This window comes from Megalops cyprinoides, chromosome 3 (genome assembly GCF_013368585.1).
Source record: "Megalops cyprinoides isolate fMegCyp1 chromosome 3, fMegCyp1.pri, whole genome shotgun sequence".
Classification (NCBI taxonomy): domain Eukaryota; kingdom Metazoa; phylum Chordata; class Actinopteri; order Elopiformes; family Megalopidae; genus Megalops; species Megalops cyprinoides.
In genome coordinates this window covers 40260950-40284618 of record NC_050585.1, presented here as the reverse complement: position 1 = coordinate 40284618, position 23669 = coordinate 40260950, and the positions used below count along the sequence as shown (strand labels likewise).

The following is a 23669-nucleotide window of genomic DNA, read 5'->3' as shown; positions in this document are numbered from 1 at the left end:
CTCTCCCTCTGTCCCTATCTCCCTCTCTGCAATCTTCAGGGAATATGGCAACGTACGGGGAAAGCACCGGAGGTTCGGCGATGGGATGCCACAGGGGTTAGGAGGTGTCTGGGAGTGAGACAGACACTGGCAGCATGGGGCTCGCCTGCTTCAAGTCCTGGAAATATGACAGTGCTGCACGGAAAGGTGAGTACTGCTCCTGCTGTGTCCCCTTCATCATCATCAACATCACCATCATTATCACTATCCTCATTATCATCATCTTCATCACCATCATCATGATCATCACCACCATCACCATCATCATCCTTATTATCCTCATCATCATCATCATCATCATCACCATCAACAGGTTTCTGATGCACAGCTCTGAGGGTCTGCCTAGCTGCCTCCATCATGTATTAAGTGAGCTGCTCCCCGCTATAATAACTGCAGCACATTCATTTTACCACTACTTGGCAAAAAGGGACTGATTGGTGATCCACGGAAATAGTCACAGCCCTATGTGCTTCCTCTTGCTAGCAATACGGATAAATCTTCCATCCCTGTAGAGATCCATTCTGCTTTCTTTGCTCATTTAATCTCTTTTTGGACTGCAGGCATAGGAAATGTCAGGCAGTTGACCTCTTGACTAGAATTATTCTAGACTTGGTTCATTGGGCATGACAGGTGAGTCACTATACATGTGACTCTGTGAGATTATAGGTTACCTGAGCTTTGAGATCCACTCAAAATCACCACATTTACTGCACCTAATGCTTTACTTTTACAAGACAAGGCTCTGGCTTCATAACTTCTGGTTCTAGGTTTCTGGATAACTCGAGGCTGAACCTGAACCTTTCACTGAACCTGCATCTGTCTGGGAACCTGCATCTGTCTGGGCTGTTTCTCCCTTCGGTCTATGCTCAGGTGTCGCTCCTATACATATGCAGACTACCACATTTTTGTGTTCTCTGAGTGCTGTTTGACAGTTAAAGAAAGCATTCACAGATTCAATCCTCCAGACCTGTATAGGAGTGAAACCTTTTTATTTAACCTCATTTTACTTATTTGCATGATCAGAAACTAGCATGGCGCACTGTGAATGCAAAGGGTAACCGGTGGAAACATGTAAACAGGGTTGTTTGGTGCTGAGACAATGCAATAATATAAGGCACATCTGTCCTTGACTGAAATGCAAGCGCACACCCATCGAGGGGAGCGGTCATCGCGGTGGGCGGGTGGATATGGGCGGGGTCAACACAGCCATCTCATCAGCTCTGTCTTAATTGGCCAGGTGATTTATGACTGTGGTGGAGCTCGGGGGGTGGCGGTGATTGGGGGGGGGGGGGGCAGGGGGCACTCACTGTAATGACGAGAACCTCAGCCTGAAGTGCTGAAGCTGGGAGGCGAGGCAGGGGGCTGGGTGGCTTGTGGGGCTGGTGGCTCTGGTCCAAACAGAGTCTGCACTGACAGACCAGGCAGGAGCCCAGAGGTTCACCCAGAATGCCACCAGAAATCCCCCATCATGCACTGCAGCGAGGGCTCTCTTGGAGTGGGTCTGAAGGGGTGGTGGGTGCTTTCCTTCTTTGGCAAGGTGACGGAGCCTATGCCTAATCTCTCAGATTCAGAAACCAGAGCAGGATCTGGATCCTGGGAGCGGATGTGGGCGCCCCAGAGCTGTGGTGAGGCAACACCAATCCTCCACAAATCCTGCTGCATTTTACACGACCTTTACAAAGTCCTCTGGGGTCTATGTCCCTTTATTGGCATGCTGAGGGATTACGAAGTTACATAAAGAAAACAACTGGTCTTGATTAAATCACCTCACCCTAAACAATGTGTGACATTGTGGGGCAATCATTCCAACTCCAATGCATTTTGTTCTTAACATTTAAATCGGAATTTAATCAAGCATTACATTTTTGTTACTATATTCTTGGGCATCATTGCATATTGGTTTCTTGAATTTTGAAGAATATTGTTTTTGGTGGTTAGGTGGGTTGCTTACATTTAGAGAAATATTGAAAACTCTGGCACATACGTTTACATACATTTCTCATAATTATGGTGTCATGGTGGTTAAAGTGAATACCTCATCTTGTGATGTACAGCACTGAAACATGACCTCATGGGTGAGTGTGTAATTTTGTTATGGGTGATCTCACAGCTTTTTCTGGGGGAAAGCCTGGCTGTGGTCTTTATTGTCTGACTCAGACTGGATCATTAATATTCACATGTCCCTTTTCTCTTTCACACACTCCTATTCCTGCAGTAGGACACAGCGGAGAGAGAAAGTCCCTTTACGCCACACCCCTTCCCCTGTGCAACTCAGTGCTGTATTTACACAGGCATACAGTGCAGTCACATGTTCAATCCGTGTTACATGCCAGCAAAATACAGCAAATTTTTATTAGGGATGGCATTCCCAGTGCCCTCTGAACCTTCTTCACTTCCATTATTCATCATGGATGATGTGGCCATATCATCCCTGTGGGAGGGGAACAGGAGGAAAACGCCTTAAACAACAATGTCACTCTCCCATGGGAGCAGTAGAGGGCAACTATGAGGGTGACTTATAGCACAGCACACAATAGAATAGAATAGAGCAGAATACAATAGAATTATTCCCCAAAGAGATGTGAATGACAGAAATAATAACAATAATAAAATGAAACAATGAAACGACAGTGGCGCAATATTACATTTTTTTCTGCAAGTATACCACTGTTGTTGTTTAAAAAAGGAGCCAGTTCCACTCAGCTCTAACCCAGCTCAGAGTGCAGCATTTTGAGCTGCTCGCCTGCAATCAGGAGACCCTTTGACGACAACGTAACTGCTTCAATTGTTAAAACATGGACAGTTTAAAAAGAGCCGTTTCTTGTAATTCAGCAGAGCTTTTTGGGTGCAATGAACTGTCTACTCAGTACACTGTAATTCTGCATCAGAGTGCTGCGAAGAGGATGGGGCATGGCTTGGATAACAGCAAGTTATCTTTGAGAATGGCACCAAAAGCATAGCCTGTCTAAGCATGTTTCAATAGGGGATAGTTGTGGATTGATACTGAGGAGTAGCAGACAGCTGATGTGGATACCTCCTAACTAGTGGGAGAGTGGGTTGTGATGAGGCTCTTATTGAAGTTATATTATTTTGCGTTCCGCTCTGGCTTGTAGTAAATTTGGCAGTTTTTAAGGATAAAGGCTGGGTAAGGGTTGTCTTTATGTACAGATCTGATTTTCTGCACTGAGACCCTTTTTCTGAACCCTGTAATTGTGTACAAGCACAAGGTGACTGGATCCTGCGCATAGCCTTTGCAACAGATTAGCATAGTGACTGGACTCTGTAGGATAGCGCAGGGAATGGATCGTGAAATAGCAACAAAGCATAGTGAATTAATGATGCAATATTATATAGATCACAAGGACACAGTGATGAGATCAGTACAATAGTTTAGAGGTCAAGACAGCATAATGAACAGTCTATATAATGCAAAAGTCTGTAGAAGAACAGGACAGTATAGTGACAGAACTGCAATGGTCTATGGAGCAGGCTAGTGTAAAGTCTGGCCCATGCAGTAGTCTATAGAACAGGACAGCATTGTAATGGAGTCCTGTAATAGTTTTAAATGTAAGGCAGCATTTTGTCTGGCATCTGAAACAGCCCATAGCAGGACAGCACAGCGACAGCCCAGCATAGGACAGGGTAACAGGACAATTGAGCAGGTATTGATCAGCCACTTTAAACAGGATCTTTACAGCTCCCTTCTCGTTAAGGAAAGTGTCTGCTCCAAAATTAATTACTGCACTCTCCCTGAATGTGAGCGGAATTGAGAGTGCTCTTTAATTACGGTCAGATCTCGGGATGGTGATTAATAACTCCAGGGAGAAATGTAAGAAAAGGCAATATTACTTTTAATTGGATTAGGAAATGTGATGCTCTCCGGTCCCTCGTGAACCCATTTAGTGCTGGAGGGTAACTGATGAGATGGGCTAATTCATTCTGAGCAGCCGTCTCCTTATCACCGCGCCAAAGGGGACTCAGAGACTGTCCGGGACTAAAATCAGACTGTCCCCCAAAACCATCTCACACGACATCTGAGAAGGTTTTACTCATGATTAGCAACAAGTGGCGGCTGGAAACAAGGGAAGCGGAAACACTACCTTTAAATCTATCATTACTTTCAACCTATTCCCCTTTATCCTCCTTGATTAACAATAAAACAAATAATTCACAGAACAATCGACACCAATCGCATAAATAGAGTAAATGATTATGCTGGCAAAACAGCGCAGATTGTAGTTTGTGTGCTTGCGAAAGCTACAATGTGAGATTGTTTAATTAAGATCACCAGCCGCCACTGTTAGCAAGGCCTCTGTGCCTGTAGGTGCCTACATGACTCTGCATGTAACATGTACATGTTAGGATAAGTCAAGGCTGCTCAGTAGACTAGAACAGGTTACCTGGGTGTTGGGGGCGCAAGGGAGACTATTTCAAAATAAAAGTCAGCAAAGTTGTTATCAGCACAGACAGCATGAAAGCCTGTCGGTGTTTTAAGCTCAGTGTCTCTTGCTGAGAAATCTCTCTCTTAACAGAAAAAGGGATCATATAATGCTCTTCCAGGCGTGTTTTTCAGAAGAGGCAGGCTTTGTTTCAGGGATAGCATATGTGCAACGCCTGGTACAGTCAGCAAATGCCTCTCATCTGTTCGCATTTTTTGGGATTGGTCCTGTTTCACCGGCATCCTGGCATGCGGAGGAAGGGTAAATTTCCAAAGCCAGGACAGGCGGGCTCATATAGGCTGGCTGCTGAGGTTCGGGGAGCCGCCATGATTTGCTCAGTGAACAGGTTTGTACAGGTAGCTCTGAGCTCCCATGAGCAGGCTCATACAGGTAGCACCGACCGCATCAGTGTGGGAAAAGACAAGATAACTGGCAGACAAGCCAGACAATTCCCCTCTTCTCACACTTAGGGAGTCAATCACTGTGTCCTCCATGGCGCCTCATCCTTAAGAGCAAGTAGCAAATGTAAGCCAGCAAAGATTTTTTTTTTTTTTCCAGTTCTTGCATACCATCGCAAGATTGGTGGGTACTGAAATAACAGACATTATGTAAGTTTATAATGCAGAATGCAATGTTTGCTAACATTTGTTAAGCAAGATGGTATGAAGCAAAGCTCCAATGAGATAAGGAGCCTGGCACCATTCATCTGAGTGATTACACAACAGACCACTAAATATAACAGTTTACCAGTTCGCTGGGCGCACTTTCCTTCACCCAAATCCAGACAGGATAAAACAGTTTATGGAAGATTAAAAGCCTGATCTCCACAGAAAGAAAACAATAGGCCTCATTTACAGCTTCTTTCCCCCTCCCACAAGTCCTAAAACCAAGTTTTTGAAACACCTGGCCGCTTGTCAAAACTTTTTACACAGACCGCAAAACTATTCATTAAAACAACAGAAGAAGCTGGTTGCTAGAGGAATATACATGCCCCAGAACCACTGCTGTTGGCTCAATGTCCAAAATACATATACATAAAATGGATTTATTTGTTGGGCAACTGCCCCCTTTCCATGGCACTTTAGATATTCCCCAGCTTGACATTTTATGCAATAATATAGCTAAGCACAATTGGCTGCAATGTGCCATCTGGGAGTAAACCCTATAATCTTCTGTGGACAAACCCATGAATTTAACCACTATGCCACAGCACTGTTCCATAATTTTATGCAGAAAAATGTTACCAAATAGTGTACATTCTATAAAATACTTTTCACAGTATTCATTGTAAGCATTACTTAAGGGTGACATGGCACTTTTGGGACAGTAAGACTAACATTGTACCTGTAGAGTCGATACAGTGTAAGTCCATGCATAACTTGAAGATCAGCACCTTTGCTAAGCCTATCTTAGCCATGTGATATGAGTCTGTCTCAGGAAAAGATGAAATGACTTTGCAAACCATACATTTCATTATGTGTTTTATTCATTTATGTCTCTATGTGGCCATGGTGGGTATTTTGAAATATCAGAATATTTCAAAATACAATTACATAATATTATACTGGCATTACCAATATGGCAGTGTAGTGTTTTTACCACAGTTGGGTGGTACTTTGTCTTTGCTTCAAGGTCAGGAGGTCAGATTATCTAAGCAAATCTGCCCCAGTGAATGTAAAATGCGAGAAAGATAATTGCATTCTATCAGTCTCCTTTGTTGTCTGTAAGAAACAAAGCGAAACTTTGGGTATTTGGAGATTTTCTTGCATGTGTGTGGTATACGTTAACATTACATGTGGAATGATGATGAAACCTTAAGTTGTACACATTGCTTTACACTTACATGTGAATCTAATCACAGATTTGTGATCTCAGCGCTATATTTAGCACTGACGTTAATTTCATGTGTGGTTAGTGACATCCTGTTTGTGCGGCTTTATTACATGAGTAAGTATTATGTGTTTTCCACTCAGAATATTCTGTCCTTGGGAAGAGATGAAAGAACCAAAACGAAGTTTCTGGAGACTGTGTGAAATGTAAGATACGTCAGCTGGACTGGCTAGGGTTATTTTTTGAGTTTACACGGTAATGCCACATTATGTAATGCCCTACAGTGGGTTTATGGGTAAATAAATGAAGACTGATCCCTCTTCCTGTCTCCAAGGAGGGAACCGAGACGTGCCAGTCAGCCCTGGCTCCTACTTCTTCCTGTCCAACAGCTGCGGTCAAGGCGAGGAGTGGCTGAAGACCCTCAACAAGGGCGTGTGGATTCCGTTCACAGGTAAAGCCCCAGTCAAGTCACCTGGGAGCAGGTGAACAACACTACACTGCACAACTGAAGTCAGTTAAACCCATATACAACACATCTAGAATCATGTAAATGCATACACAACACACCTAGAGTGCAGTAAATCCACTTACAACACACCTGGAGTCAGATGAATACATATACAACACACCTTGGCTCATGTAATCCCAGTGATTACACACCTGAACTCATGTACCTCTCAGAGCATACATGCTCAGGTAAATTGGCAGGACACTTACTTCCATATACCTGTACCATCACCTCCGTCACATGTAATAATCCTCACCTGGAAAGTCATGAGCGGACTGCAAACACGTCTCTGCGTGCCTGCTGCTGATAACGCAGGCTCAGGGTGGTGTGATGGGGGACCCAGGTGGCCACTCAGCATTGTCTGGAAAGAGTTCCTCAATCAATCAGGGCAGACACAGCATCCAGACTGCAGCACAGTCAAAACACAGGCTGACCAAGCAGCTCACTGCTCATGTTCAGCTATGCCGCCCCCCCACATGCAGGGACTTCCAAAATACACCCGCCAAATCAGGGATGCCTGCCTCAAGTCCTGGGCGACCAGTGTGTTTTCTTTTTTTTTTGCCCATTTTACTTCTTGTCTTGTGAGTGAGTTTAGTACCTTATGCACCCTAGCAATGCTGTCACCTGACATGACATCGACATGACAGTCACTGTGATGTATGTATGAGGGCATTATGCAAGGTGAAATGGGTGGAGCCTGAACATTGTTGCCATGTCACTGAGCAGTCAAGGAGCCATCAGGAAACACAGAAGAAAAAATGTGCATAATTCTGTCCTTCCAGAGACTGCCTTTGATTCTTCTGCTTTAAGTATATATATTGCGCTATATACTATAATATATCCTATATTGTGCAGTGCTCAATTTATAGGCAAAAGCAACAGTCTTCCCCACTCTCTCTCTCTTTCAGTACATTAACTGAGCACTGTTGGTGCTTGTGAAATGCTTAAATTTGAACTCCATGAAGATTAAGGCACCAAGAACAAAATATTGGAAAATGTTTATCTCTAACAGAATTTCAATAAAGATTATTCATAGGACTGGCAAATTTAGCAGCAAAAAAATATTGGTTCCGCAGTCTACACGCATGCTGTGAAAATGAAATCATTTTCAGATGTTTTCCTTTGCATTCCAATGCGCTCTAATTCATTTGAAAGCAGACTAGACTCTTGTGCAACACGTCAGGAAATACAAGAGGGTCTGTGTTGCGAAACAAGCTTCGTTATGCCATCTCATGTTTCTGCCAGTAGGCTAAGGTGTAGTCTGGTGTGATGTATGGGGAGGGATTTCAGGTTACATACCTACTGCTCAGAGTGAAGGCTGTGAGAGTGTATAGTTCATATCCTACCCTTGAATACACCTTCTGTGTTTGGGTGTTGCATAGGGATATTACTGTAGTGAAATTTCATTACTTTATTGGGATTTAGCAGACACTTTTATCCAGAGTGACTTACATAGGTTATAACTGTTGTCCATTTATACAGCTGGATGTTTACTGAGGCAATTCTGGGTTAAGTACCTTGTCCAAAGGTACAGCAACAATGCCCCAGCGGGGCATCAAACCAGCAACTTTTACACTAAGGGCCCTGATCCTGGAGCCCCTACCTGCTGCTTCCTTCTGATACCTTTTCATGTTAGTCTTTTCAAGAGTAAAGGTTCCAGTCCACCCCCCCCCCCCCCCCCCAAATTGTTATTGATCCTGTTTTTTAATGTCATCAGACCATGTTCTCTTAAGCTGTTGACCTTGTGCAATGCCCCTCTGGCTGATTAAATATCTTATCTTTTTGCAATGTGTGAAGTGTCCTCTGTGGGTGGAGCTACTGCACTGTAAAATATTGTACTCATAATCATAAACAGAACAGATATGTTGTACTAAATTTAAAGACAGCTGCATTGATCAGCGCCTATTTCCTCCAACAGTCTGTCTACACAAAGTTGATCATATCTAATCATTTATAGAGTAATTTCATCACTGACATTTCACTCAGTTATAATGACTCTATTTGATACAATCATTACTGTACTGTACAGTAATTACTGTAATCATTGCCTAGTATAAAAAAATATATTTAACTGGTGCAGCATTTTTCTGAATGAATGCTTGTGTTTGTAGGTGATTTGGAAGCTCTGTGTGTGCATTTGAAAATTCCCATCTTGTATTTTGTCCTGTACCATGCATTTGGACATTTGCAAATCACAGTTCTGGAGCTAAATCTCAGATCAGTTTTGGTGTTGGTGTTTTAGCGATTATTAAAAAGCACAGAAGGTGCTGAGAACCTGCGGATAACTGTACAGCGAGGGAAGGGGGTGCGGTGGCTTGGCATGGATTACCATGTGGGTGAAAGGTTATCCCGGTTATAGCCGGGGAGCCTGTGGGCACAGCGTCTCTGTGTTTGGAGAAGCCCAAAATAAACACCAGCATGGAGCTGCACCGGCCCCTCCTGGGTGCTCTGACCGTACAGCATCTGCCATCCCTCTGTGTTCTCTTTGTTTTATACATATACCAGTGATGGAACGGAGAATGTGGACATAATGTGAAGAAGAGCCTTCACCACCCCTAGAAACTGAATGCACGTTAATTGTTAGTTTGTGTTGATTGTTATGTTTGTTAAATGTTCGAGGGCCCTTTTCATTCTATCCAATTAAAACCTACCAACAGCAGATCATATTTCATCAACTGCACCAAAACCTGTTAATTGTTAACTGTTGTCTGTTGTCAATGTAATTGTCTGATGTGCATAGGAAGCCAGCCATTGGTTAGTGGGCCACACCGGCCTAATTATAGGTGCATTAAATACAGGTGTGTGACTTTTCTGAGAAGCTTTGGCCAGCTTCCTCACACATAGTCATTCCATTTTGTTTACAGTAACCAGCAGATCACATCTAGATCACAGAGGGAGATTGTGTGTGAAATCACAGCACAACTTGGGGTCATAACACACATACAGTGCCTTGCAAAAGTATTCGGACCCTTCCCAAACCATTCTCATATTTTACTGAATTAGAAATCATATAATGAAAGACAATATTTAAGTTTTTTTTTTTTTTTTTTCTTAATATTTTCTCAAATAAAACCAGTGTCATCATTATTAATATTGAGTTTTCATTTTTTTAAATATCACACAGAACAACATTTCAGTGCATCATTTGTAATTCAGCAAAATGTGAGAATTGGTCAAGGGTGTGTACATCTGTCCAAGCACTAAGCCCCAGCCATTTGGTCTCCCATTTGTAATCATGGCATCTTATCTCAGATCCCTTATCCATCCATCCATCTCCTGCCAGGACCTATTGCTTTGGTTATTTATGTGGGAACAATGATCAATATACTGTGCATTCAAGCCAGATTGGTGAATATAGGGAATATGGTAAAAAAGGAAGTCTTACTATCAATGAAATGTTATTTGCTTTAGCCCTTTCACAGACAGTTGCCAAATATTACTTCACATAATCGCAGTGCTGAAAGGTTTTCACTGCTGCAACGTAAGTGTCTGTCAGGGGACATAGACAGGATTGTGGGTAAACTGTTCTGAGCCATGTGGTCCCCCACTCAGGGTGACCTTAACCCCTGAAACAGGGGGTTGAAGGGTGAATCCACTCATTAAAGCCAGAGCCGTGGAGTGGTTAACCAAGTGATGAATTCCCCTGTGCAGCCTGTTGCTTTACTCTCTCTTTCTACCCCCTGTCGGCACCACAGGATGAAAGAGTTCTCACAGTACTTTAATCCACTAAACATTCTGTCAATGTTCAGCCAGTGTTCAGACTGTCATGCACTGATGGGCATCTTATCAGTAGCCAGTAATGAAATTATGCTGCAGGGTGCAAACAAAAAAACGGGTGGCAGTGGGAACGTGGGGGCCAGGGGTTAAAGACACCCCATGGAAGAATGAGTCAGGGGCACAGAGGGGGGTGTGTGTTTATTTTTGGAAATCCGGTGCCACTGTCCGCTCTTGTTAATGGTTAGTAAGGTGAGTGAAGTTGGTTTCATCTTGGCTGCGCTCCACTGAGCACAGAATGTGAAGTGCGGGGGGGCAGTGGACCTGTCGGGTGTTGGGGGCAAAGCTTGAGGTTTTGGGATATGGGGTGGGAGGAGGAGCAAAGTTTGATAAAAAAAAAAGCAAGCTTAAGATTTCTGCCCCGTTGCTAGTACACCTCAGAGTGCCAATGAGCAGCGAAGGAGACGGATTAAACTGTTTTCCAGGGAAGAGAGAGCGAGGGGGGGGGGCCACTTGCTTCAGAGAGGAGGAAAAACAAAACACATTCCTGAGGAACAAGGGAGGACCCTCCAGGAGTGTGAGAGAAAGAGGGAGGGAGAAGGAGGGAGGCAACTTTCAGCTTGGTGTAAATTAAAAAGCTATTCAGAGCCACCAGTTGGCAGAGCGACACAAACCTCACCACCCGAGAGAAGTCCTGGTCCTGAGCAGAATTAAACTTCCTGTCTCTCTGTGGCACCAACCCCCTTACCAACTTCACCACCCACCCGCAGACCGGGATACAGGTAGAGGAGACACGCGTGCGGTCCGGCCACCCGTGTCTTATACCTCACCAGATCAGAACCGGCACCAGAGTGAAGTGAAGAAAGAGAGAGCAGCAGCAACAGAACTGGAACCAAAACCAGGACCTATTTCATCTGGAGCTCGGATTACAAGGATTCCCAGAATGGATGGATTTTCATAGCCATAAGAGCAGCCTCGCATTTATCCACGGTCACTTCACTCCTCTCTTCCTCGCTCTGTCCTGACTGACAGGTGGCCTGATGGTGGTGCTGCAGCCTCAGCAGCCTCTAGCACAGTCCTGCATCCTCTGATGACATTTAAAACGCGTAACTTTTTTGACAGCTGAGACTAACGTGCTGTTTCCGGATGGTGCTCACATCTTTGGCTTAATGTCATTAAGTTCAACAGGTTGCTCCAAAAAGTTGCTAACAGCTCAGATAGGGCAGTATCTTTCACTGGGTCAGATTTTCAGGTTTACCCGAGGCAGACGAGCATCAGAGCTGGGTCCCCTCACTGACTGACACTAAAACAGGGACTCCTGCCTGCGTACCTGAAGAAAAGAGAGAGAGAGAGAGCACGAGAGAGAGAGAGGAGACAGAACAGCCTGTCCTCGCCAGCAGAAAGTTGACTAAACAAAGAGAAGAGTGCTGGGAGGAGGAGGTGGAGGGGGGGAAGCTGAGGATACAGGCCTCTGTGTCAACAGAAGGAGGCAGCATGCCAGTGACGGCGGCGCTGACCTTAGCGCCGGAGTACTCCCGCGTTCACCCTGGCGGGCTCCTCCCCAGCCGCCCCGAGAGGCCAGGGAGTGAGGGGCACAGGGAGAGAGGCCGGGACAGGAGCAAGGCACCGCGGGACACAAGGATGCCTGAGAGCAAGCAGACCGTGTGCCGCAGCAACAGCTACCTCTCCAGCGCCACCTACAGGAGGATTAGGAGGGTTTTAAGCTTCAGGAGACGTGAGTGTGCAGGGTACCCCAAAAAAACACACACACACACGCACGCACGCACGCACGCACACACACACACACACACACACACACACACAGGTGGCTGCAATGTAGGGAGGAGGCTGGGGCTAACTAAAAGGGTTGTTAGTTAGGGACACAGCTGCAGAACCTTTGAGAAAAACAACTCCATCACATCGCTCTCGAGGAATATTCTCTATGAATAGCTGGGCGTGATACGCAGAATGTGCTTATTTTATGTATGTATATGAAAGATGAATGGAGGATGAGCATTTCAATTCTGGTTCTAACAATTTTCTTTTTTAACCATAATGAGTTCTCTGTCTTCAAAACACATTCTCACAAAGAGGCATGGCATATTTAATTGAAACAGCAGGCTTTCTTTGATGTGGGATTTCTCTCTCTCTGTCTCTCTCTCTCTCTCTCTCTCTCTCTCTCTCTCTCTCTCTCTCTCTGTCTCTCTCTTCCTTCTCAGTTTTTCATTATTTGATGTCAGATTTGAATTATTGATTATTTGGAAGAGTTTTGAAACATAAAATTTCTTGTTTTTGAATATTGAATCACAATGCAGGAAAAATCTCCAGCATCTCCGTTCTGCATGTCTGTCTCTCTTCTTCTGTCTGTCTGTCTCTCTCTCTCTCAGCGTGTTGCAGTAATGGTTCTCCCCTCTCCCCAAACATACACTCAGAGGCCGCATCTTCCTCTCTCCTTCTCTGTCTCCCCAGGGGTGTTTGGCCAGCGGCTGGAGGAGACTGTGGTGTACGAGCGGCGGTACGGGGAGCACATGGCGCCCCTGGTGGTGGAGCAGTGCGTGGCGTTCATCCGCGAGCGAGGGCTCCTGGAGGTGGGCCTGTTCCGCCAGCCCGGCCAGGCCACACTCGTCAAGGAGCTGCAGGAGGCCTTTGACGCCGGAGAGAAGCCATCCTTCGACAGGTAGGGAAGAGATGCCCTCCCGACACTGAAGGTGCAAATAGAAGGGAGGAGGCCCTCTTGTGACAGTCTTTGTTAGCTGCAGACCCCTCCACGGTAATGGCAGCAAGGTGAGGAGGATTGGGAAAACATGTAACTCCATTAGCTTGTAAGTGCACGTTAAGATGATTTAAAGCAAATAGACCTCCTTGCTGTGGCAGTGCACCTCAGTGTTTAATAAGAATTAGAATTACAAATTATAGACCACGTCTATAAAAAAATAAAGCAACATCTTAAAGGAAAAGAAGTCTAATTTCCCAGCATTCTACCCAGTTTTGCATCACTCTCTGACCAAACATACATCAATGTTTATAGGAACTCTGAAAGAGGCAGGACAAGACAGACCATTACACTCTAAATCGAGCAACTCTGAATTCATTATGAATAAATCATCGCTATCCTTTCAACTGTATCTGTGTAGATAAATCACCTGTCCCAAATCCAAAACAGACATAACACACCTGTTCTATGCTATAGTATCTCTTCCTGTCTCTACCTGTGAGCTTTTTGGAGAAATGGTCACACAACCACTGAAAACCCTACCCTACCTGTTGTGTATGTGTGTGTTTTTTGTATGTATGCGGGTGCATGTGTGTGTCCTGTGTGTGTGTATGTGGTTGCCTGTGTGCGCTGTGCAACCATGTGCACGTGTGTTTGTGTGTGTGTTGTGCACCTCTTTGTATGTCGTTGTGTATGTGTTGTATCTGTGTGTGTCTGTGTGTATGTGGTGTATCTGTGTCTGTACATGCTTGTGCACGTGTGTTTTGTGTATTCCAGCAGTACAGACGTGCACACAGTGGCATCTCTGTTGAAGCTGTACCTGAGGGAGCTGCCGGAACCTGTGGTGCCCTTCTCCCGATACCAGCACTTCCTGCTGTGCGGCAAACACACTCTAACAGACAGGAAGCAGGTATGCGTCACTGCTAGACACCAGCGCCCATACCCCAGGGGTCTCACACACAGAAAAACAGGAAACAATGCTACATCACATAGTTCTGTAATCAACCAATCAATCAAATGGGCATCAGTGGGCAGCCGTGTGGCATAGTGGTAAGGAGCAGGGCTTGTCACCAAACGTTTGCTTGTTCAGTTTCCCACTGGGGTACTGCTGTTGTATTCTTGGACTTCACTCACAACTGTCTCAATAAATATCTATCTGTATAAGAAAAATCTGTGCAAGTCGCTCTGTATAAGAGTGTCTGCTAAATGCCAGTAATGTAATGTGATGTAACTGGCCTCTCCTTCCTTGTCTCTCTCTCTCTCTGCAGGGGCTGGTGGAGCTGAAGAAACTCTTACACGAACTTCCTGTGGCTAACTTCAACCTGCTGCACTACATCTGCCAGTGAGTCAGCAGCACACGCTCCAACAATCATTCGCCCTCACCGTGAGGCAGCCCCCGTCTGAATATGCATTATTATTCATAGCTAATTCATTCACCAGTGACCCTTTCATATTTCAGAGCATCACACAACATGACATTCATTCACTTGGCAGATGAAATACATTAGTCATACCTGACATACCTCCCATTCTTGTTACTGAAATCCACCGGAGCCATTTGAGGGAAGAACTTGACCAAACATAACCATTATCACAATATTTTTATAGTGACTGATTCAGATGTCATTCAGGGTAAAAGAGGAGTGTAAAAGCTGTACGGTGCTGTGTCTCTCCCTGTGGTCTTGAACCCAGATCCCTCAGCTATGGCTCAGACACTCCAATCCAGTAGTATATTAGAGTATGCCATGGTATGGTACTAAAGCAAGAGGTCTGTTTTTTTTTTTCCTGGCAGGTTTTTAAACGAGGTTCAGTCCTACTCCAGCAGCAACAGAATGAGCATCCAGAACCTGGCCACTGTGTTCGGACCCAACATTCTGCGGCCCAAAGCTGAGGACCCAGAGAGCATCATAGGAGGTCTGTTAGTGTGTGCGTATGTGCATGTGGGTCCGTGTGTGTTTATGTGTGTGAGTTGTGTGCATGGTAGAGGCTGCTAGTTTTATGTACAGTATGATTTACTAAAATAATGGAATCCGCAGCTTAGCTGACCAGCTTCAATGTTTTAGCAGCTCCTGTGGTTCAGTCCCTCCCACTGCAGTCTGCTGTGTAAACCAGGCCAGCCTTCATCTGGCCTGGCTGAATACCCATCTTGAGCCAGCACCATGGAATTTTTATTAAATTAAGAAATTTAACAAACAGGCTGTCAAGCCCATCTAGGCTCATGATTTTGTCTGTGGTCTAGAGTGGGTCTTTGATGGTTTTAAGCCTGGTCTTGAACACCCAGACACTTTTTTTCTTGAAAACTTGTGCTTGTGTGTGTGTATGCCAGAATTTGAGGAAGTACATAGTTTTTTAAGTATTAAGCATTTCTCAGACATTATTTTCAAATAAATGTAGATGCATGTTGCTTTGAGAACATATTTAAATACAAAACAATGTTTTCTCAATTTAATACTTTGCCAATATTTTGAAAAGCTTTTCAATTTTTGAAGAAATACATGGCAATGACTTTCACCAATTTTTCAAAGACACAGTTACTCTTTGAGGGCTTCACGGCAGCTTCCAAAGTTAGCTTCAAAGTGATGTTGTTCAAGTGATAATTTCACATGCAGCCTTCACACAATGCTGACTGCAATTTCTGCTCACAGTCGTTTCATCGCTTTGAAACCCCGACATTTCTGAAGCGGCTAACATGGCATCACAGTTTGTAACTTTAAATACTAGGGGAAAGAAACCATAATATGCTTTCTGTAAACACTCATGTAGAAATGTTCAAGGTTTGAATGCTGTTATTACACAGAAATGTGTAATTCTTTTTCAGACGTTTTCAAATCTTGAATCATTAAGTCATTAAAAAGTGTCTGAATTCATATGTGTTTGTATGTGTGTGTAAGACAGGGTATATGTATTAGTTTCTGTAAGTGTGACCATGTGTGATTGTGAGAACCAACACAGGACAGCGAAACTGAGAGTATGAAACCTGACACTGAGTGTGTGTGACCCCACCCCCTCAGGAGCAGCTGTGGTGCAGCAGCTGATGTCGGAGCTGATCCGAGAGTGTGACAGCCTGTTCGGCAGAGACACGGACGCCGTGACGTGGCCGGATCCCGCCCTTCCCTCGGCCCAGCACGGAGATGCGGAGGAGGAGGGGGCCCACACAGGGGCCCTCCACCCGGCAGAGCAGCACACCCCCGCGGCCTGCACACGCCAGCTCTCCCTGTCTCTCGCAGTTGACAGAAAAGGAGAGCTCCAGAGTTCCCAGAGTGAGACTGCACCACGCCGCCGGTCTGAGGCGGAGCACCGCCACCCCGAGACACCCTCCCTGAGCAGCTTTAGCAACACCCTGCACGACGGCCACCAGCAGTCCCGCCCAGAGCGGCACTCAGCTGAAACCGGAGGCGCCCTCCCTCCCCCTCCCCCGCCCCCTCCCTCTCCCCCCACCCCCACCCCCACGGTTCCCACGCCGACACTGGGGCAGGATGGCCCCGTGCCAGACAGCGCGCTCCCAGGCGGCTGGGCCCGCAGAGAGAGGCGGAGCTGGGCAGCAGAGAGACGCAGGGGCAGCGACGCAAACGACAGCACCCTGTCCGTGTACGACAACATCGACAGCCGCGGCCGTGCCCCCAGCCCCGTCAGCCCCGGCAGCCCAGCCGCCGTCGCCCCAGATGACGGGATGACCAGCGCAGATGAAAGCTCCTGGTCATCCTGCGAGGTCTTGCTGCAGGAGGGTGGTGCCAGAAACGATACCGGAGCCGGGACGGGACCCGGAACCGGCGCAGGCCGGGCATCCTCCCTCAGGACGGACCCTGAGGAGCTCCGGGTCAACTCGCCCGCCTCCTCCACCGCCCTGACCGACGCCCCCCTGAGCAGCGGCAGCAGTGAGGTGTTCCTGCCCTCTGCCCCCCCGGACCCCTCACTCCCTGCCTCCTCCAACACCATGCAGTGCCTCCTGGCGGGCCTCCGGCAGCAGATGGCCCGGCAGAAGGCCGAGTACGAGGCCCAGATCAGAAGGTAAGGTCTCTCTACTCCACAGCTCCACGGGCCCCCTGCCCCACACTCCCATCAGTGCTCTCACAGTCACCTTGATTCATACTCTCAGGCATGGCACAAGTTCTTTGCCTCTGTGTGTCTGTCCAGATATCTTAGTTAGTCAGATATCTGTGTTATCTTAGTTTCAAACTAATCATGTTATTAGTAGTAGTATTGGTATTATCATTAGTATTGCTATTATTACTATTAGTAGTTGTATATACATTAAATTACATTAATGTCTTTTAGCAGACACTCTTATGCAGAGCAACTTACATAGGTTACAATTTCATCCATGTATACAGCTGAATATTTGTTGAGGTAATTGTGGGTTAAGTGCCTTGCCCAAAGGTACAACAGCAGTGCCATTGTGGGGAATCAAACCAGCAACCTTTCAGTTTCAGTTACAAGCCCTGCTCATTACCACTGTCTCACCCTGCTGCACTAATGTTTGTATTTGTATTAGTGTTCGTGTTAGTATTAGTGTTACTAGTATTATTATTTGCTCATGTGCTATTATGGAGGATATTGGCTTTGTGGTTCAGATGCAAGCAAGGTTTGTGTCCCTCAGGAATTCCGATTTCATTCCACACCAAAGACTCAAAACCCCATGCTTACCGTGGCTGCCACATCTCAAGATCAAATAGAAAGTTATGGCTTGAGTGCCAAAAAAACATGCTAACCAACATTGAAAAAAACACATATTCAGCAACCATGAAAAAAGGTTGTAGTCATTTTATCCTTGTTTGGCTTCATATTAATAATTACACAGCTGGATCTAAATTATCCACTGAAAAATAGAGGATAATAAAGACAAAACAACCCAAAGCTGTCAAAATTAGAGACAGGTTGAAATCTGTGATGGTTGGCAACAGGTGCCAGTGTCAAAGAATGTGAGGAGCTTGTGCACAGTGCCGTTCTGCTACCATGTGAATACACTTTTAATATTCATGGAAATCTGCTGAGAATTATATTGAGTTTGAATATTCAGTGATCAGATTTTAGCATATTCATTTGAATAATGTGTAAGATGTATTTTCTTGAATAAATGTAACGTAAATGGAAAACATTGGGGTGTTTTTAATGATTTTAACTACAGCCACTGGTAATGGTGCACATTTGTTATTGTAACGCCTGCAACAACTGGAATAGCTTGCATGCAACAGGACAAGCAAGAGTCAAAGGTCAAGGTCCAGTCGGGTTCAGTCAACTGCATAACCATGGTTATGTTCTGGAATTGTACAGCAGAATTTCAGCATTCACCCAAGGGGTGGGAAAAATTAGAGCGCTGTTAATGTATTAAGTGTATGTGTGGGCAGGATGCTATTTCAGGGAGCTGTCCAGAACAGTCTCTTCCTTCAGCACAACAGTGAGATTCCACCCAGGCGTGCCCACAGGGCGAGTTTGAACACGCACTGACGTAAATGGCGTTTTCGCGGGAAGCCGATGGCATTTTGGCGGGAAGCCGCTCTAAAGAGCAGCGGGGACCTCCTTGTGTCTCCCGATAAAGCCACAGGTTTCAGGCTGTGGAGCGGAGTGGCTCTGAGGAGGCAGGGAGAGGGCGGCCTGGCTGTTAGTGATCTCCCTGTGAATTATTTATAGAGGTTTCCATTAGAGATGGGGGGTGTAACAAACAACAAATGCCTGGCAAGAGATTGACACGCCGCAGCCTTGGTGCATGCCGTGAAGCACCTGTCCACTGTGTTGATTTGTGTGTGTGCCCGTGAGTCTGAAACCTCTCCTCATTGTGTGCGCGTGTGTACTCCGGCTGGGTGCCCTTTCTCACAGTGTGCGAGTGTGCATACTCTGGCTCTAATACCCCTTCAACCTCCCTGCCTGTCTGAGTGTGTGTGTTTTATGTACATACCCAATTCCATTCATCCATCCACCTGTGTGTTTCTGTGTGTATATGTGTGTGTGTGTCAGCACATACTCTGGTCCTAGCCTTCTCTCTCTTCCAGTGCATGTGTATACTCTGGCCCCCCTCTCTCTTTCTGTGTGCGTGTGTGTGTATGCAAACTCTCACCCTAGTTTACGTGCACACACACACTAACACACACTCACACACTAGCACATGTATGTGTACATGTACTCTGACTCCTCTCACTCTCTGTATGTGTATATGTACCAGGGTTTCCATTATCCGGTAATTACTGGTTTTTGCCTGTTAAAATTTATAAAAAAATAAATAAAACTTGCCGGTCAAAATGTCCAGTAATAATGCCCATACAAAGCATAGCTATAATGAAGGCTATCCCTAAACAGGACATTTGTGTTTTGACAGCGAAACAGCCCTCTTGCACTCTTTTATTACGCGATACTTGCTACTAGGCCCACTTCTCTCTGCAGAATCGTATTAAGACGGTGCTGCAAAGTCATCTAGAGGAGGAGAGTGTGATATGGCTTATGCACATTGCAAGCTGCAAAGTCACATTGGACACGTTTGATTTCAAGTCGGCAGCAGAGGACTTTGCTGCAATGAAAAAAAGGAGAAAATAAAATGTTACCTGGTAGCCTATAGGCTACATTTGATACCATGTAGTCCTAGATTTTTTTTTAAAACAGGCTGCATTTGTTTCGTAATAGCCTACATTTTAGCAGCTAATGTTGAGGTTTTGCTCAATCGTTACTGTTCATTAAATAGTTAAACTGATTTGAGGTTGTTGTCATTCTTTCCTCAACCTAGGTGTGAATTATATTTGCGTTTGAAACATAGACTGTTATGGAAACGTTACCGGTAAGTTTCAAATTTGTCCAGTAAAATAAATTCTTTCTGGACACCAGACCAGCAAGAAAAAATCCTAGCGGAAACCCTGATATGTACATGTGCTCTGACTCCTCTCACTCTTTGTATGCGTACATGGGCTCTGCCTCCTCTCACTGTGTGTGTGTACACTCTAATGGCTCTCTGCGTCCCCTCAGCCTGGAGCGGCAGAACGAGGCCCTGCAGGGGGAGGTGGCGGGGCTGCAGGCCAACCTGGAGCAGCAGCGGCGCTGGTACAATGTTGTGGAGATGAAGATGCGCAACGCCGAGCGGGCCCGCGCCGACGCTGACCGCCGCAACACCGCCCTTCAGCAGGAGATGGAGCAGTTCTTCGACACCTTCGGCGAGCTCAGCAGCGAGGCCAGGAAGGCCGAGCGCATCGTGCAGAGCTTCTGAGCTTCCTGTGAGGGCAGACGTGAGGAGAGGGGAGAAGCAGCGGCCTGTGGAGGGACCAACCCGATCACTGGGGCCCGCCACAAGGTCGAAGAAACCGCCACAGTGTGAAGCTATTAGCGGCTATAATGAAGTTATTATGGACCATGTATGCGTGCAGTGTGGAAGTATTAATATCAGATTAATAACAGAATATCAGAATTGATGCCCCCCCCCCCATTCCTAGACTCTCTGCATAAAACTCTGCAAGCGGGAGATCAGAGCCAGTAACCAAGACTGCTATTCCACGGCCGACACTCCGGTTTGAGCATTTTCCTCATGTGATCTCAGGATTTTTTACTTTTAGTGAAGGATTTTTTTTTTTTTTTGGATCACTGCACTGGTTCAGGTCTCTGCCTCATTGGTGCTTGGGTCCACTCTATGCAGGAACTCTTCAGAGTGAGAGCTATGCAACCCTGTACTGAAACACGCCCGCTACCCTGAGCGCCTCGAACATTGCGGCCTTTGAGGACACGTCCCAGAATTCCATGGGGGTCCCATTCTGTGCTACTGTCACCAAACCGATGGCCTTTTCAAAATTTTGAGATTTTGTGATAATCATTTAGTGTATATGCATAGACAAAAAACATCTTTGCCTGACCGTACAACACACACATGCACACACTCTCACATACACAGATCAAAGTACAATCCTCCAGTCTTGAATCAGTCTGTGAAATTAATGTCTGTTTGTATGAAAGCAGACCATTTCTTGTTAAAGAGTGCACTTGACCAGGTCATGTAGCTGGAATTGAACCACATGATCACGGGGTCAAGACAGCAGCAGGAGCAGAACCAAGGTTACTGCTGTGTAGATTCACTAATTTTTAAATAATCTGGACGGTTTATTGTGTTCACAGAGCCCACTGTGTCAGCTGATCTGCACAATAAATCAGTGCACCTGTGAGGCACATCCCGAGGCCTTCTGCACCTGGTAATGCCCTTTATTTCTGCCGCAGGAGAATCAGAATCCAGTAGGCACAACCAACTGACATTATCTCACACCCACACTCATCTTCATGTATACCCTCACTCACTCACACGCACACACACAAACATTTAACATGATGAACATTTTCTTGAAATAAAATAACCAAAGAATGTACTATATGATATTGTCCTTTGTTCAAGCATTTATTTTGCAGATTTTAACTGGTTTTCCTACACACAAACACACACGCACACACACACACAATAATGATTCTGATAATTTCATATTTTCATGTTTTTCTGTAAAATGATTATCACCTCTGACCTGTCTCTGGTTTTTCAGATAGAGCAAGCATGTGCATAATGACACCTGGCATGGAAAAACAGTGTAGTGTTCCTTCCCTGATGTGTCCACCAGGGGGGACTATTGAGACAGTGCTTCAGCAGATAGCACACAAGAGGCCCATTCAGACACACAAGGCATCACATATTCAGTTCATTGGAGTATTCTGTCATTCTGCTATGTCACAAAGAGTTTGTCAAATAAAAAAACAATTCTTGACCTCAATGACAAAGAAAAGACAGAAGTTTCTCAGAAACACATGAGAAGGTGAAGCTCTGGGTCGTATTATTCCAAAATGCACGCTGGACCTCTTTAGGAGGGAGGGAGCTCGTTAGGTCCTTTAATGAGGTAACTTGGGCTGACAGGCTTTGGGCGGGACATGTGAGAGAGGCTAGGAGCTCTTCCTCCCACATTCTCGGTCACGCACAGACACACACAGAAACATACCTGCCCTCCCTCTCCGTAAACTGTTCGCCCTAGCTATCGCGCAGAAACACTTACCCAGAGAAATAAGCCCTTGAGAGAATGAGAAACCCCGGTCTTTTACATATTTAAAAACAAAGCATACACCCCACTGTCTACAGAAAGTTTCTGAGTGCCTGGGTGTTAAATGTTTTACACAGAGCTGAGTGCACAGAAAGTGAGCATGCTTCGGATGAGGAACGTCTTGCGGAACTTGGCACAGTGATTTAGTGATCTCAAAGACTAAGACAACAAAGTTCAAGTTTTGCTTAACAGGACTTTATATAGGGGGCTTTCAATATGCAACGCTATGTTTATATTTTAGTGTGTGAGCTGTCCAGAGAGCAGCCTGAGAGGAAGCTGACTGTGAAACGGAAACACATACACAAACACACAAACACACACATACACTACAAGCAGTCACACACTCTAACAATTTTATATGAGATATTTCTGATCAGGTCTGAATTTGGAGCTGGAAATACAAATGAAAAGCTTTTTCTCAATATGACTGCTTAATGAGGGCATGAATGGCACAGGAAAGAGAAGACCTGTGAAGGCAGTCAACACAGGAAGAGGAAAAAGAACAAAAAGCCTATTAGGGCTGTACATGGAGTCTCCTCTTTTCATATCTCTCTCACACACACACGCCTGCACACCGCCACACACACACACACATTGTATGAAAGTCCCATTGTCTCTTAAGGCATGACAGATGAATGTAAGATTGAGCAGTTTCCCAAGAAACACAGACACCAAGGAAAATAAAGCCCGCCTCAGACTCTAGCACCTGATCCGAAATCTCTCCCCATACATTCAGTTCAAAGGCAGGCTGAGATACAGGCAGCTGTGGAATCCCGAGTTCTGCCGAGATTCTCTTTGAGGTTCCCGAGCTTCCAAATTAGAACAGTGAGGGACATTCCGGAATGCTGAGACTTCGGTGTCTATGTGTTTGGGCCCCAAGGGCAAAGCAACCTTTCGGTTGTCACCTCACATTGTTAGTGTATTTGGGTGAACACTGAATGTGCACTAGACAGGTTGTAACACTGACAGGAAATGCCAGGAGACAGCACAGGACTCACGTAAACATCACATGTCCAACATTTACAGATTAACGAAGAAATAAAATATAAAACAGAACTGAAACTATGACACTGCAGCAAGGAGCAGGATGGACTCGGCTGACCCGACATCAGACAAGTGAAGCTCTTTCAAAGAGCAGAGTGTACAGAGCTGACCTGAGATCAGGCAAGTGCAGCTCTTTGAAGGAGCATCTCCAGACAGAGGTAGCTGGTCTTCCAGAGGTTGTCTGACATTGGAGGGACCAACATTTCTACTCTGTCCTCCGACTCAGTCCCGTCCATCAGTCTGTCTCTAACCCCTAACCACACCCTCCACCCGCCTCAGAGCAGTGTGTCTCCGGGGGAAAGGGCCAGCTTTTCTTGGCTGACTACAGAAATAGGAGGAAG

At 45.6% G+C, this 23669-nt stretch overlaps 1 protein-coding gene across 1 annotated transcript; it reads left to right on the top strand.

Annotated features, from left to right (window-relative positions):
- On the top strand, positions 1 to 21521 carry si:ch211-247j9.1 (rho GTPase-activating protein 24). Its single transcript, XM_036523875.1, has 9 exons — positions 1 to 186; positions 6643 to 6759; positions 13000 to 13207; positions 14021 to 14153; positions 14512 to 14585; positions 15036 to 15157; positions 16255 to 16660; positions 16706 to 17251; positions 20192 to 21521. The coding sequence occupies exons 1-9, from the start codon at positions 135 to 137 to the stop codon at positions 20427 to 20429; spliced, it is 1896 nt and encodes a 631-aa protein (XP_036379768.1). The 5' UTR covers positions 1 to 134; the 3' UTR covers positions 20430 to 21521.
- The last annotated feature ends 2148 nt before the right edge of the window (positions 21522 to 23669 follow it).

What these genes read in the sequence shown, in the direction of transcription:
- si:ch211-247j9.1 (XM_036523875.1), top strand. Translation starts at nt 135, where the DNA reads ATGGGGCTCGCCTGCTTCAAGTCCTGGAAATATGACAGTGCTGCACGG. An exon ending in GCCCTCCCTCCCCCTCCCCC is followed by an intron (nt 16,661 to 16,705) that starts GCCCCCTCCCTC and finishes GGTTCCCACGCC; the next exon opens with GACACTGGGGCAGGATGGCC. An exon ending in TACGAGGCCCAGATCAGAAG is followed by an intron (nt 17,252 to 20,191) that starts GTAAGGTCTCTC and finishes GCGTCCCCTCAG; the next exon opens with CCTGGAGCGGCAGAACGAGG.